Genomic DNA, 16,601 nt, shown 5'->3' with positions numbered 1-16,601 from the left:
AAATACTCACCCCCCCACCTCCTTTTATCACATTACAGCAACGGAGAAATAATGCCAGGTTTATATCCATATCAAAACAAAATGTATCACAAGTCTTCTGACAACCTAAACAACTGGATACCAAGGATGGGGCTTGCTTCACTCTGTAGGGAGAGCTCTGTGGGTATATCCTATTCTTCTATAGAATGTATGAAAAACCAAATCCTTATATTACCTTTTGGGCTAGTCATTGTTGAGGCAGCACTGGGAACTATTGAACTTTTTTCCTCTGTGGGAATGTCCTCCTCCTCTTCCTCATTTTCCCCTTCCCCTTCCCCGAACTCTCGGGCATATAGTTCAGCTATAAAAAAAATAATAACATAATTAACGTGAAGTACTTCTTCTATTAAACTAAAGAAAGATTTCAAACAATTTCAGAAGGTCTTAATAAACACAATGGGCATTTAACAAATTACATTTGTTAATTGATAAGGTACTTGTAATCTGCATCTGCATAATAAACTTGTCTTCCCTACCTCCATGCTAACAGACACTTTTTGATTGATTTATTTTTTTTGCTAGTTGAGATTGCAGTTGTTTTAGCTGCCGAACACAAATAATGGAAAGGAAACGTTCACGATTTGGAAGTGCTACAAACCCCATGTGGCAACGTCCCTGGTTTAATCGATTTATGAAGTGTATAAACCTGCCACCCTAGCCTTACAAGATTGCTGTTCAATCTTTCCTCTAGAAGAAGTTTAGTGAAGATTATGTTTGGTTCCAACAGAAGAGAATATAAGAGAGCAGGGGTCCCCAACCGCTGGGCTGTGGCCTACTACCGGGCTGCAGCTCATTTAGAACTGGGCTGCGGAAATGGCAGGTGAGCACACAGGTGCATGTAACTCCACTTGTGCATGCAGCAGGCAAACATGTGTGTGCAGCTCCATTGCAAGCGGCGGATGCACATGCCTGCTGCTCAAGTAAATGGAGCTGTGCACACGTGAGCTCACCCACCACTCATGCGAAACCATCCCCCTCCTCCCTATCTGCCCTTAGATTCAAACATGTTCTAACAGAGTAAAAACTGTTGGCAGAAAAACTGAGCTAGAAGTTGTTTGGCAATAAAAACATATGGTTGGTTGGTTGGATGGATAGATTTTTAGACAGCCAAGCCCCAGAGAAACTCCTGGTAGTCTGTATATAAAAATGATAAATAAGATTTAAATATAAAACCAGAATAAATAACCAGCTCAAAAATATAGTTTCCTCAAAAATATTCAGTAAATATTTTGTACTGAAATAACATACTGTATTAACACTGATAAGAGTTAACAGGTGGCGTCTGTGGCTGATAATAATAATATATTGAAGGATGGAGCTAGTTTTACATTAGTATTTTATGGATATATCTCTTTCTCCACATGACAATAAGTACTATATTTTGCATATTTGTTTTGATAATTTTAGATAATGTTATAATTTTGGTTGTACTTCCTCATATCTTCATTATTTTACCTTACCAAGAAAATATTTAAATGTTAAAAAAAGTCACATCCCAATGGAGAAGAGAAAAAAATATGACTTCATTCTTCTCATTTTAAATAGCAATTCACTGCTTGCAGTCAATCATTGCAATGTTCGTTCTTTCATCCAGCAAGTCCTTGCAGAAACATTCTTATATAATTTCTGAATTGAAACAACTTTATATCTGAACAACTGAGCCTCTTAGCTTTGACATGGAACCATCTCACCTTGTTCCTTCAGTTGCTGCTCTATTTCCATTTTCTCTTTCACTCTGGCAATGCCTACCATGATTGCTTCAGCTCGAGTCTGCTCAATGAGTTCTAGTTTTGCTTGTTCATAATGTATTTTCAGAAGAGCTTCCATGTCAAGAACCTACAGAAAATCATTGAACATGGCATCTTAGGGAGGACCAGGCAGATACACTGCTAGTTTGTCTAGTGTCTTTCTTCAACAGCCCTAGCCCTAATACTGTCGCCCTCCTTGTTTCATTTTCCAAATTTTATAGTGAAAATGAATATTTTATTAAAAAAGATTAACCTTGTTATCTTTGAATATGAAAACGTTATAGAATGTCATTTTCCCCCTGTATACTTAATTTTGTGTGCACACATTCCCAGAGTCCCCTTGTAGGGGGAATGGGTGGTATAAAAAATTAGTAAATAAATAGTATGAAACAGATACTCATGTAAAGTTCCTTCATCACTAGAGAAGAGGTGATATAGAAACCCAATACAAAGATAAATAAATTAAAGATTTTCTAAAATCTTTCCGCACTCTTGCTTTTGTCTGGTGCCACTTTTAAAGCAAGAAACTTTTAATTGCCATTTATAGGGCTCAACAGAATCAGGTGACAAAATAATCCAAGGAAAATTTACCTGGACTTTAATAATTGGTCTCCCAGAAAAATTAGGAATACAATTCCCAGTTTCACTGATATGTATATTCTTTGTGGTTCTGTATTAAGCTCTTGATTGTCAAAGTCATTGTGTTTAAGAGTCTTCTATTTAAATAAGATCGTCTATAAACAGGCATTTTGAGATTTTGATACTAAAGTGAATTTATACCCACCTTTCCCTGATAATGGTTTGCAAGCAACTCACACAGAGTTGTTTTCCCAGATAACGGAGGGCCCAGTATCAGTACTTTACAAGGTGGAAGTGGCATTGGTGGAAGCAGGTAGGAACGAGGGTTCAGCATGAATTGTTTCAACGCTTCTTCTGTAGAAAGCAGGTACATCTTACCTAAGAAGCTACAAAGAAAGCAAAAATACAGAACTATAGCCTTAGAAAAATGGATTTTGCATTAAAGATAACAAAGTTCTACTTACCTAACAGTATTGTCTGCAGTTCCCATGATAATGTCACCATCTTTTAAAGCCACAGGACATGCTCGGCCCCATTTGCTGCGACGCCATCGATGTCTAGGCCCTACAAGTTTATAGGACGCAAGCACCCGAAAAAGTTCACCCTGAGGGCCAAAATAAAGAAAACAATGGAAGCCCTTTAAAAACATATTGTACTGAAAAGTGACGGGTATTTTACCATCCTATATTTTCAAACATTATGTCACTAATTTTAACCAGGCTGCTGAAGGTTAAAATAAAAGCCCTCTCTAAGCAGTTTACAGAGTCAGCATATTGCCCCCAACAATCTGGGCCTTCATTTTACTGACCTCAGAAGGATAGAAGGCTGAGTCAACCTTGAGTCGGTTAGAATTGAACTGCCAAACTGCAGGCAGCCAGCAGTCAGCAGAAGTAGCCTGCTGTACTGCATTCTAACCACTGCGCCCCCACGGCTCAGTGATGATACAAAAGGTTTATACATAAGCTCTTATAAGAAGATAGCATGATATTTTTAGGATTTTTCTTAAAAATGAAATGTGGGAATATTTTACTTATATAGCTAGTTTGGTATAATGGTTAAGGCAGTAGCCTAGAAGCCGGGAGACCATGAGTCCTTCTACCTTAGAAATGAAAGCCAGCTGGGTGTCTGGGCCAGTCCCTCCCTCTCAGCCCAACCCATCTCATAGGATTACTCTTGTGGGGAAAATATGAGGAGAGAGTATTAGACATGTTCACTGCCTGATTTTAAAAAAAATAATAAAGGCAGGATAAAATAATATAAAAACAAATAGCACACCATAAACAATAACAATAGAGGAATGAGAAATCCTAATATACTTACAGTATGACTGTAACTTTATTGCTTGTATCCTTACAATTTATATTGTTTCCTGATTGCTTATTTGTACCCTATGACTATCATTAAGTGTTGTATCATTAAGTGTTAAATTTGTATCCTATGACTATCATTAAGTGTTATGTTGTATCTTGATGAAGGTATCTTTTCTTTTATGGACACTGAGAGCAAGACAAATTCCTTGTGTGTCCAATCACACTTGGTTCCATTCCATTCCATTCCATTCCATTCCATTCCATTCCATTCCATTCCATTCCATTCCATTCCATTCCATTCCATTCTATTCTATTCTATTCTATTCTAAACTGTTGTTTGTATTTAGGGCATTCTTTGAAGTTGTGCCATATGCTTTAATCTGCTATGAGTAAGAAAAATATATTCTCAGCATTTATAGCAACACTCTTGTTAATATGATTGTATGCTATTTCTACTGGCAACCAATAGGAACACATACAAATGTCACACTTACATTTTCCAGACCATCTAACATTTCTTCGTCTGCACTCTGAAGCTTGGTTATAAGAGCTCCATACCGTTGGCCCATGGATTCAAGGCGGGTTATTACTGACTGAGCAAAACCACATAACAGTTTGTGCATAAAATATATTTGGTTAATATTGGGTACTTGGTTTTGAAATATAAAACCAGTTTGAAAGAGTACTTCAGTACATTTTCTTTAAATAAACAACTTGATCAATAAAAGATAGCAGGTGGGAAATGTAGTTCTCTGCAATTTCTGAAAGGTTATTAATAGATACATTAATAGCATAATAATACTAGTATTATCAACTTATTGAACTGTCTTGTACATATAGGATAGAGACAGAGAACTCATTGCCAAGTTGTAGAAACCCTGTTGCCTTAAAGGAGGCAGGGTTGAAACTGGAATAGGGTGGTATAATTGGCATTGAAAATCAGTGGTGTGTTCCTTACTTACTTTAAAAAGTTCATCTGCATTCTTGTTTCCATCCAATTCGAAAAGATACTGAGAGTCCTGCTCAGCCATTAATTCCTGAAATTTTAAAACAGAAATATGACTGAATATATAAATTGGATTTGAGTTGGATCCCATGGCTTCAGATGATTGCACTGACATATCTGGGGAAAAATCTGTGCTATTTTTCTGACATACCTTTTTCTTAATATCTAATATTATTGTAACTAATATTTACTTGGCAAAGAATGTGAGGACAAACACTTCACTCATAAGTACAATTGAACTTAATGCAATCCACAGGCCAGAATTGCATAAGTTCAATTGTATTTACGAGTGAACACAGTTTAGAATTTGTCAAAGAAGTGATGTCGGGCTGGCAGAGGAGCCATATTCTACCTTATTCACATTGTCCATATTGTATTTCTTGACTGAGGACAATATTGAACTTACGTGTTGTGCCTCGCCCGCCCCACTCTCCGCAGCCGGGCCCCTCTCATCTCCTGTTATCTCAGCCAGGGACTGATAGTGCAGACGAACGGCCTGGCATGCCTCCAGCCCCCAGTCCTGGCACCATGCCTGGACAGACTGAGCAAATAAACCCCTCCCCCACAGCATGTGAGCATGAGGAGCAAGAAGCCAGTCACGAGCTGGAATGGCCGGCAGCTGGAGGGTGGACGGATCCACGCTTCCGGAGAATGGAGAGGCGACGTCAGCAAAAGGAAGGGAGGGGCAGGCCTGGATAAGTGCTGAGTCATGGAGCCATACCCCATGGCCTATATAAAAGATCTGCTTTCTGGCATTCTTTGAGTCAGGCAAAGTCTAATTTGGATTGCTGAAGTCACACCTTGGACTCCTGCCTGCCCTGAGAACTCTGACAGAACTTTGGCAAAGCTGCAGAGGCTTTGTGGCCACGCTTGATACAGATTTCCCCGACCCAGCCGTCAGAGGAGGAGTGGGACACGACATTATGTATCCATTCAACAACCAGTCCATGTGGCAAGCAAGACTGCTCTAGAACCAAATGCAATGGCTCGGCAAGCAACAGCTCTACAGTATGGCTGCAAACACAAGCCTCCAGCACAGAACCACTATTCGTGCCTTCCTATTTTTTGATAAATGCACATGGACATATGAAGAAAAAAGGAGATTCCTTCCCAAATTTAGGAAAGAGATTCAAGGCATTTTAGAATATAATTGATTTTTTAAATATTTTATATTTTGGTTCCCATAGTACTAATTCTACAGACTAGATGAAACCATTATTATTTTTATCTTCCTTTTTGTTTTTAAAAAGCAGATGCCTAAATAAGGATCCGTGTCCTCTATATAGCAGTATCGGGGGGCGGGGGGCGGATCTTTTTTTTAATACAGTACCAGTAGTATCACTGAAAATTGAGATTACAAAGATAAAAACCTAATGCAAAATAAAAAATAAAAGAATAAAAAGAATAGAAAGTGTAGAGGAGAAAACAATTTGTGGACCTGGCTTTTGGGCTCTATGTCACATTATATGATTTAGTATGGTCTTCTGCCCTTGCTCCAACTTTGCTGTTTCAAACACTCCTCTAATCAAGATTGAACATCTGTAATGTTGTTTCCTGCTACTTTGATGAAACCACACTTTAATCTTCCCAAAAGAGTAAATATTGTTTACAATATTTACATACATAATACAGTCCTATTCAGTCTGCAATACTATCTCACCCAGGTTGGTCTTAACGCCTCTAAAAATATTATTTATTTATTTATTTATTTATTTTGTCACAACAATATATGTAACTATCATACAGAAAGGTTATATAGTATATAAAGGTATAAGCATATATATATATATATATATATATATATATATATATATATATATATATATATATATATATATATATATATGAAGAAGAAAAGAAAAAACAATAGGACAGGAACGGTAGGCACGTTTGTGCGCTTATGCACGCCCTTATGGTCCTCTTAGGAATGGGGTGAGGTCAATAGTAGAAAGTTTTTGGTTAAAGCTTTTAGGATTATGAGAAGAGACCACAGAGTCAGGTAAAGTATTCCAAGCACTGATGATTCTGTTACAGAAGTCATATTTTCTGCAATCTAGATTAAAGCGGTTGACATTAAGTTTAAATCTATTGGTTGCTCTTGTATTATTGCAATTAAAGCTGAAGTAGTCTTTGACAGGAAGGACATTACAATAGATGATTCTATGAGTTAAACTTAGGTCTTGTCGAAGGCGACGGAGTTTCAAGTTTTCCAAGCCCAGGATTTCAAGTCTAGTGGGATTTTGTTGTTTACAGAGGAATGGAGAACTCTTCTTGTAAAATATTTCTGGACACGTTCAATTGTATTGATGTCAGAGATATGGTGAGGGTTCCAAACAGGTGAGCTGTATTCTAGAATTGGTCTAGCAAATGTTTTATATGCTCTGGTTAGTAGTGTAGTGTTTTTGGAAAAGAAGCTACGCAAGATATTAGATTGGGCCACAATCACCAAGTCACTTTGGATAGTGAGGTGGGCTGAATATAAATGTAATAAATACATATATTCCATGCTTAAAGTACCTTATAAATTCAGCCAACTGTGTTTTATTCAATGAACTATTTATTAGTCAAATCATGCCTTGCTGTAATATGTAAAATTAGATCTTAAAAGTTCATGGCTCATAATAATAATCATAGTACAATGTGTTAAAGATGAGCATTTGTGCTATCAATATAATATAGCTCATGGATTCATGAGACAGTTATCTAAGCTTATTAACAATAACAAAAGTTATAACATTGATATCTGGAATTTTTCTTTCCTTCTTTTCTTACTTCTGGGTGTTATGGCTAAGAAGTGTAAAAGGTATTATCCTTATCTTACCTCTAGGGGACGCAGCATAATATCTTTATAGAGTTCAATTCTCTTTTGTGCATTTTCCATAAAATCTTCTGGCCTTTGCACTAAAGTTGGCAAAATTTCTGTCAACATAATTTGATCAGCCTAGGTGAAAGAGAAAAAAATCCTGTTTTAAAATAAAGTAAATACATATAAAAAGCTTGGTTCTACCTCCCACTCTGAATGTATAAAATCAGCAATGATAAACATTAGCTGTATGCAGAACAAAATTAATTAGCTGAAAACAATTTTCAACTGTTTAAAATGAAATTGCGGCTGGCTTAGTTACGGGCTGAAATGAACCTTTGATAAAACTTTATTCCTAAACAAATCTGCAATTCCAGTTACTAAAACTGAAGTGATTTTGTAAGCTTTTTTTAAAAAAAATGTGTTTTCCTGCTGGAGTCCTGTTGAGGAATTCTGAGATACTGTAGATAGAATAGATAGATGGATGGGGATGGAGATATATATATAAATTGATAAATATAAAGGGTCAGTAATACTGTTAATTAAAGACATATAGCTTTCATATGGTTACAAATGACAATGGCTTTCCCCCCAAAAAATGCAGCATGTAGAATTAGGATATTACATATAACTGGTGTACAGCTTAATTTGATTAACTTTATTAAAGAAGAATTTTGCATTGTTTAACAAATATTAAACAATGTGTTTATGAATGATCCAAGCTTTTCTTTTATTTGAAACAAATAATTGGCTTTTTAGAAAATATGGGAAAGCTACCTCATTTGACTCCTCTTCCTCTTCTTCTTCTGCTTCTGCTTCCTCATCTTCTTCTTCACTTTTACGTAATTCTTTCTTCTTTTTCTTACGCTTTTCAATAATATCAGGATCCCAATCATCTCTTTTAAATATATGTCCCGTGTCAGGCTGCTGTCTTTGACCAGTGATTCTTTGGCACAAGTCATTGTTAGGACACTAGTGGAGAAAACAGATTATTATGAAATGGAAGTTGTTCCAAATCCAATAAGATACAGTAACTTTGTAACTCTTCTTTCTAAGATCTTAGAAGGAGAGCTTTTATTGCTAATGTGCTGGTAGAGTTTCTTTTAAAACTAATAAAAGACAGTTGGCAACTTCTACTTTTATGACAGTGGGTTTAAAGGAGACAAGGATGGCTTTACGAAGCATAATCTGTAAAGGTATGAAACACAGATATAAAATAAATGGAAGATTTACTAAGAACTTTCAAACGCGGATTACCTTTATATTGATCAGGAAATCTGGTTTCAATTTTAAATTTTTAATCACATCTATTTGTTCTGGTATAGACATGAAATCCTCAGAAAGAGAAGGGAAATCACAGAGAACATAACCTGCAAAGGGGGAAATGCAAATATTTTTATACAGTACTTAAAGAACATTTATTTTACAGTAATTATGGGATGACTATGGGTCTTTCTTCATTTGTATCTAACCACTGTACAACCAATTCCTGGAAACATTTTATACTGCTGTGTCCTCATTTTGTCTTCAACCAACCAATAGCTTTATGTATGAAAACAGTGTTTCCCCCTTAGATCAAAATAACAGAATAACAAAGTTGGAGGGACCTTGGAGGTCTTCCAGTCCAAACCAAGTTTCAAGGTGTGTCAGATTTGATGTACAGTATTTCAATGGCTATGCTACTGGAAGCCCATCTGATAAACTGGGACAGTAGAATCAGCCTGCACCTACCGGCTCCTTGAAATAGGAATGAAAGTACACTCTCTCCTCTGGTCTCCATATATGCTTTACTACACTTCTTATTTTCCTTCCTAAAGGAAGAGGAGAGGTCTGGAGAGGATTCCAATTTTGAAAGAGCAACTGTCTCCTGTAAACCGGAGAATCTACACTTTTCGTCTACAACTTTAAAAACTTCCACTTTCTTCACTAATCTCATTTTTACCAGGGTGTTTTCTTTTGTGTAATATGTATGCTCAAAATTATCAAATACTGTAGCTAACACAAAAATATAACCCCCACTGCCTTACAGAGCCACCCAGACTTGTGTGGGAATTGGATGGCCTCTAAATCCCTCTGCCTCCCTCACCCCCCCACCCCCCAGTTCAATCATTTGCAATTCTCCGAGACTGCCTGGACAAGTTCCTGCTATTTACTTGGCAAGTTTTTTCAGAAGTGGTTTGCTATTTTCTCCTTCCTAGAGTTGAGAGAAAGTGACTGGCCCAAGGTCATCCAGCAGGCTTCATGCCTAAAGTGAGATTAGAACTTCAGGTTTCCTGGATTCTAGCCTGATGCCTTAACCATACATGATATTGCCTCTTTTTATTTCTTCTGTTAAAATTTGTCCAATTTTTGGGAGACTGGATAAGTCCCTGAAGTTGTCTTGGCAAGATTTTTCAGAAGTGGCTAGCAATTACCTCCTTTCTAGGGCGAACAGAAATAAAGAAACTGGCCCAAGGTCATCCAGATGACTTTGTGTCCAAGGCAGCATCAGAACTGAGCGGCTCCTGGTTCGTAGCCTAATGCCACTACACCAAACTGGCTTTCTAAATCCCATACAATCCATGAAACAGACAGACAAATCAATAAGTCAGAGGTATATATTTCTAGGATTATGATGAGCTTACTTAATAGATAGTGGAAAAAAGAAGATGCAGCAACCCATACCGAAGTGATTAATCTCTGGTGAGTCCAGCTTGATCATAAGCATCTTTATCACCAACTCTTCAGGAACATTTTGACCTTGGTAAAGCAGGTCCTTACACTTAGGGAGAACAATGTAAGATATTGAATTGCATTCAGAATATATAATAGGGGGGTATATAATTACTTTGCAAAGCTGCCTTACACTATATCAAAAACAATTCTCCAGAAGCTCTCAATATTGCTTCTTTTATGTTTTGGATTACAAGTCCCACAAATCTCTCTGTTGTGTCTACATCCCCCGAGCCGGGCCCCCTGCCAGAAAGTAACTTGGAAAGTGAGGGGGAAGGGCCATCAGGACTTACCTCGGTAGCACCAGCTTCCCTGGCTCAGCTCCAGGAGCCAGAGGCAGGCCAGGTGGAGGACATAACGAGGCCTCCGTCCCCTGATTCTTTCCCTCCCCCAGGCCATGCCTCCAAACCCAGCTGATGGCAATCAGGCCTGGCTGGACCCTAGGTTTCGTAGGCAGGAGAGACGGGAACAACAGAAGCAGGGGTGGGGCAGGCCTAGGAAGTGCTGAGTCATGGAGCCACACCCCACAGGATATAAAAGCAGCAAGGGCTGCTATGCCTCTTCGTAGCAGGCAAATCAACTGCTTAACTAGAGCTGAAGTACTGTTCGTTGACTCATTGGCATCAAGGGAGATAATAGAGACACTTGGCAGATGCTCTCTAGTTTGCTGCCAGAGCTGATAGTGCCAGCTAATTAAGCCATCACTCGGACTAAGGCAAGGGGGACAGAACACACACTCTCTCTCTCTCTCTCTCTCCCCTTCTTTCTATTTTTTTATAGCACCTCCTTAAGGATAAATTCTTTTACTCTATATTATCTGCTGCGCTGTCTTACATTGGAGTTGTCAAAAAATGAACCTATATGCAAAACATGTGCTCTACCATTGAGCACATTTCCCATAGTTCAAATTCAATCAAATTCCAATAATTTAAACTTGTGAGCTGAAGTGGGCTTTAACTAATAGTGCCCATTGAAAGAATAATAAATTCACTAAGGAATAAAATACAAAAATATACCTCAAAATCCAGGTAAATAAATAAGTACAGGCTTTACCTTCAGTCCATATTCTGTTTCGGCTGTTACATTTTCATTTATAAGTTCAAAAGCTAAAAGGATATATCACATAGAAAAAAATTGAAAATTCTTGAGATGGTGCTATGTGCATGTACAGTATATATGCAGTACTGTATAATGCAAAACAGAATTTAAATAACTTTAAATGGCAATTCAAAACGACATTTTTAATACTGAAGTTCATGCATTCCTTTTCCAAAAAAAATTCATCTGCAATTATGGTTTCTTGTATATCTCTCTCTACAAAGAGATAATAAATACAATACAGATAATAAGTGAAGAAACCATGAAGTGGCCATATTTTATGTTGCTCTAGTTAGGTAACATCTGATCTCCTGTTAATTCTTTAAGGAACATTTATCTTTCTGTGCTGTAGCCAAATTTTCCCTTGAAAATGACACAAGACACTTAATGTTACTTCTAAATATCCTGAAATGTCTAGAGAAGTTGCACAATGCATGACTCAGTGAGTTGGATGCACACGTACAACTAGTCTGCCGGGCATGTGACAATAGTTGAGATAATATTAAAACACTTTGTAAAAGAAACCATAATACTAAGTTCGCTTGTAATGTTAAGCGGTATACAAAATAAAATAACTTTGCACAAAGTGAAACATAAACAGATCATGCTAGCATCAAATCAAACAGATCACAATGTGCATTTACAGGATATGCAAAATAAGTAAACAAAAATTTGTCTTCAATAATTCTTCATAGGAAAGAAAGATAAAAAACAGATTTGTTTATTTCATCCACCACCTCTCTTGCTATTGTAATTCTTTTTTAACTGTAAACATTAAGTTATACAGTTTTACAAAATACAAAAGTAAATAAAAGAACAGTGAGGAGGGAGGGGAAAGGGGAAAGGGAAGTGAGGAAAGGTAGGGAAAAGAAAAAGAAGCATTGACTTCCGACTCTCTCTGCTGCAGTAGAATAAGGTATTAGCAACAAATCACAGCTTTTTGTTTTTTCATAATAATATGAACAAGTCATTTCTATAAAGATCTATCAATCTAATTTATAAAACCCAAAATCAAAGCTACATTCTTTTCCATATCAAGCACAAAATTCAAAAGTGATTTCCATGTGAAAGCAAAAGTACTGTATTTTTCAGAGTATAAAATGCACCGGAGTATAAGACCTTAGTTTTTGGGGAGGAAAATAAGAAAAAAGCTGATTGGCAGGTGAATTGGCCTCCTAGAATATCCCCAATCAGCTGTTTCTAGAGGTGAATTTTAGCAACAAGTTCCTCGGTTGCGAGCTCTGTGCCTTTTTTTTTTTTTTTGCTTTTTTTTCTGCCTCTGAAACTTCTGAAACTGTTTCAGAAAAAAACTTTTTTCTGCCTCTGAAGTCTCTGAAGCTTTGGAGGCTTTTTTTCTGAAGCTCTGTTTGGGGGCTTCTTTTCTGAAGCTTCATTTCTGATGCTTTTTTCAGTCTCTGAAATTTTGTAAAAAATTTTTTGGAAGAATGGGCTTTGTTTGCTTTTTTACTGTTTATATTTTAAATTTTGATCCCTGTTAAGCAGAGTTTGGAGATATGCTTTAAATGCACATTAATTGGCCAAGAATCAAAATGTGTTTCCAAATTACTAATACACTACTATTGTTCTTTATAATGACTCCAGCACAACTGCATGTATAGTACAGATTGTCCTGGACTTATTACCACAATTGAGCCCAAAATTTCTCTTGCTATGCAAGACAGTTGTTAAGTGAATTTTGTCCTTTCTTGCCACAGTTATGTGAAATCACCGCAGTTGTTAAGTTAGTAACATGGTTGTTAAGCAAATCTTGCTTCCCTGTTGACTTTGCTTCTCAGAAGGTTGTAAAAGGTGATCACATGACCTTGGAAAATTGCAACTGTCATAAATATGAATCAGTTGCCAAAAGTCTGAATTTTTATCATGTCACTATGGGGATGCTACAATGGTCTTAAGTGTGAAAAACAGTCATAAGTCAATTTCTTTTTTCACTTCAACTATTACAGCTTTGGAGAAGAAGGAATCAATATCTTTTTCTCTAAAGCCAATTCTAGATCTCCAGAGTACCCACCATGGATTGATAATTATCATTGCCATTAAAACTCCTATTTAAATAAAAAAGTCTAATTATAGTTCTGTGTGCTTCATAATCTAGTAGTTGACCATGATTTCCACAAAATAAGACACTTTTAGAAGAGAATAGAATAGAATATTTATTTATTTATTTATTTATTTATTCAAATTTATATACCGCCCTATCTCCCGAAGGACTCAGGAATAGAATAGAACAGAACAGAACAGAACAGAATAGAATTTTTTATTGGCCAAGTGTGATTGGACACACAAGGAATTTGTTTTGGTGCATATGCTCTCAGTGTACATAAAAGAAAAGATACCTTCATCAAGGTACAACAACTTACAACACTTAATGATAGTCATAGGGTACAAATTTAACACTTAATGATACAACACAATGATAGTCACAGGGTACAAATAAGCAATCAGGAAACAATATCAATATAAATCGTAAGGATACAAGCAACACAGTTACAGTCATAAGTGGAAGGAGATGGGTGATGGGACAATGAGAAGATTAATAATAATGCGGACTTAGTAACTAGTTTGACAGTGTTGAGGGAATTATTTGTTTAGCAGAGTTATGGCGTTCGGGGAAAAACTTGTGTCTAGTTGTTCTGGTGTGCAGTAATCTATAGCATCATTTTGAGAGTAGGAGTTAAAACAGTTTATGTCCAGGATGTGAGGGGTCTGTAAATATTTTCACAGCCCTCTTTTTGACTCATGCACTATACAGGTCCTCAATGGAAGGCAGGTTGGTAGCTTTTTTCCCCCCTGCAGTTCTAATTATCCTCTGAAGTCTGTGTCTGTCTTGTTGGGTTGCAGAACCAAACCAGTCAGTAATAGAGGTGCAAATGACAGACTCAATAATTCCTCTGTAGAACTGTATCAGCAGCTCCTTGGGCAGTTTGAGCTTTCTGAGTTGGCGCAGAAAGAACATTCTTTGTTGTCCTTTTTTGATGATGTTTTTGATATTAGGTGTCCATTTTAGATTTTGCAATATGGTAGAACCTAGAAATTTGAAGGTCTTTACTGTTGATACTGTGTTGTTTAGTATTGTAAGAGGTGGAAGTATGGAAGGGTTGCTCCTAAAGTCTACCACCATTTCTACAGTTCTGAGTGTGTTTAGTTCCAGATTGTTCCGGTCGCACCACGAGACTAGTTGTTCAACCTCCTGTCTGTATGCAGATTCATCATTGTCTCGAATGAGGCCAATCACTGTTGTGTCAACTGCAAACTTCAGTAGTTTAACAGATGGATCGTTAGAGATGCAGTCATTGCAGGGGTGAAATGCTCCCAGTTCGGACCGGATTGCGCGATCCGTTAGCGATGGGAACAGGTAGTTTGGAGAATCGGTAGCAAAAATCCCTGCCCCCCCACTGCCCACGCCTTGCTGTTCCTCTTCTTTGTCCCTGAAGTGCTCGGTGGTGATATAGCTGCAAACGGCCTTAAATGACTGCCGCGGCACTTCAAAGGGCTGCACCACAGCTGATCAGCACTGTAGGCAGCTGGTAGACTCTATTTTTAAAGAAGGTAGACCGGTGCCTGCCAAAAAAAGGCATTTGGTAGACTGGTGCCTCTCAGTAAAATGCAACTGATAGACCGGAGCCTCTATTTTTAAAGAAGGTAGACTGGTGCCTCAGTAAAAGGCAATTGGTAGACCGGGGCCTCTATTTTTAAAGAAGGTAGATGGGTGCCTCTCAGTAAAACGCAATTGGTAGACTGAAGCCTCTATTTTTAAAGAAGGTAGACTGGTGCCTCCCAAGTTTTGTATACTTTATTATTTTTATTATTTATTATTATTGACCATGCCCATTCAGTCACCTGACCACCAAGCCACACTCACCAATTAAGCCACGCCCACAGAACCGGTAGAGAAAATTTTTAGATTTCACCCCTGAATGCAGAGAGAAGTGGGGAGAGCACACAGCCTGGGGGGGGGGGTGTCCCTGTGCTAATTGTACAAGTATCTGATGTGATTCTGCTTAGCTTCACCTGCTGTTCCTGTTTGTTAGGAAGCTTATGATCCATTTACAAGTGTGTTCAGGTACCTGTAGCTGGTTTAGCTTAATTAGAAGTGTGTCTGGAAAGATGGTATTGAATGCTGAACTAAAGTCTACAAAGAGGACCTTTGCATAGGTCTTTGGAGATTCAAGATGTTGTACGATGTAGTGCAGAGCCATATTAACAGCATTATCTGTTGATCTATTTGCTCGGTATGCAAATTTCAAGGGGTCTAACAGCAGATCCGTAATGGTTTTCAAATGGGACAGCACTAGCCTTTGAAATTCATGACTACAGATGTTAGAGCAACTGGTCTGTAGTCATTCAGTTCCTTGATGGTGGGCTTCTTTGGCACTGAGATGACAGTAGAGCATTTGAAGCAAGAAGGAACATAGCACATCTCTAGCGATTTATTGAAGATTCGGGTGATTATGGGGGACAATTGGTCAGCACAGACTTTTAAGCAAGAAGGAGTTTCTTGTCTGGGCCTGGAGCTTTTCCTGGCTTTTGTCTGTGAAATAGGTCTTGCACTTCCTTTTCTGTGATCACTAGGGGTTGTGAACCCAATGAGATGGAGTCCGTTGTAGGAGGCTTGGCTGTTGTTGGTGTGTCTGAGATGGGGGTTGTGGAGATAGGTGGCTGTAGTTTCCTTTCAAACCTGCAGTAAAACTCATTCAGGTCATCTGCCAGTTGTTGATTACCTTCAGCCTGGGAAGGAGGTTTGCCATAGCCGGTGATATTTTTAAGAGTTTTCCACATGTTTGCTGGTTCATTTGTTGAGAACTAATTCTTTAGCTTTTCAGAGTAGCTTCCTTTTGCTGCTGTGATCTCCCTTGTTAATACATTTCTAGCCTGATTGTACAGCATTTTATCACCTTTTCTGTAGGCTTCCTCTTTGGAACGATGTAGCTGCTTAAGTTTAGCTGTGAACCAAGGTTTGTTGTTACTGTATATTCGCAAGATCCTGGTGGTTACACATAGGTCTTCACAGAAGATGACATATGATGTTACAGTATCTGTGAATTCATCCAGATCTGCAGAGGTATCTTCAAAAATATTCCAATCAGTGCAGTCAAAGCAAGCCTGTAGCTTTAAGCCACCAGAGGGCTCCCACGTTGTTCTAATTGTTGCCTGCTCTAATTTTAAAGTAGCATGTAACGAAGAACAGGCTCATATAGACAATTTCCCTTTCAGAACTTAAATACAATTATATTGCAATTTTAAAAATTCAGAAATTTTAGTCTTGCCGCAGGATTCTTTGGAAATCA

General features: G+C 37.7%; 1 protein-coding gene across 1 annotated transcript in view; it reads right to left on the bottom strand.

Annotated features, from left to right (window-relative positions):
- Window positions 1-16,601, bottom strand: part of AK9 (adenylate kinase 9) — an 80,228-nt gene that overhangs the window by 55,604 nt on the left and 8,023 nt on the right. The window contains exons 4-14 of the mRNA XM_058175012.1: window positions 11,251-11,303; window positions 10,150-10,246; window positions 8,743-8,855; window positions 8,263-8,457; window positions 7,504-7,623; window positions 4,639-4,713; window positions 4,171-4,269; window positions 2,831-2,970; window positions 2,572-2,752; window positions 1,731-1,875; window positions 215-340 (exon numbers count right to left, since the gene is read on the bottom strand). Of these exons, the coding sequence (XP_058030995.1) occupies window positions 215-340; window positions 1,731-1,875; window positions 2,572-2,752; window positions 2,831-2,970; window positions 4,171-4,269; window positions 4,639-4,713; window positions 7,504-7,623; window positions 8,263-8,457; window positions 8,743-8,855; window positions 10,150-10,246; window positions 11,251-11,303 (1,344 nt within the window). The remainder of the gene's footprint in view (window positions 1-214; window positions 341-1,730; window positions 1,876-2,571; window positions 2,753-2,830; window positions 2,971-4,170; window positions 4,270-4,638; window positions 4,714-7,503; window positions 7,624-8,262; window positions 8,458-8,742; window positions 8,856-10,149; window positions 10,247-11,250; window positions 11,304-16,601) is intronic.

The sequence above is a fragment of the Ahaetulla prasina genome, chromosome 1 (assembly GCF_028640845.1).
Source record: "Ahaetulla prasina isolate Xishuangbanna chromosome 1, ASM2864084v1, whole genome shotgun sequence".
In the NCBI taxonomy this organism is placed as follows: domain Eukaryota; kingdom Metazoa; phylum Chordata; class Lepidosauria; order Squamata; family Colubridae; genus Ahaetulla; species Ahaetulla prasina.
The sequence above is the reverse complement of the archived record's forward strand: the minus strand, read 5'-3'. Positions and strand labels throughout refer to the sequence as shown.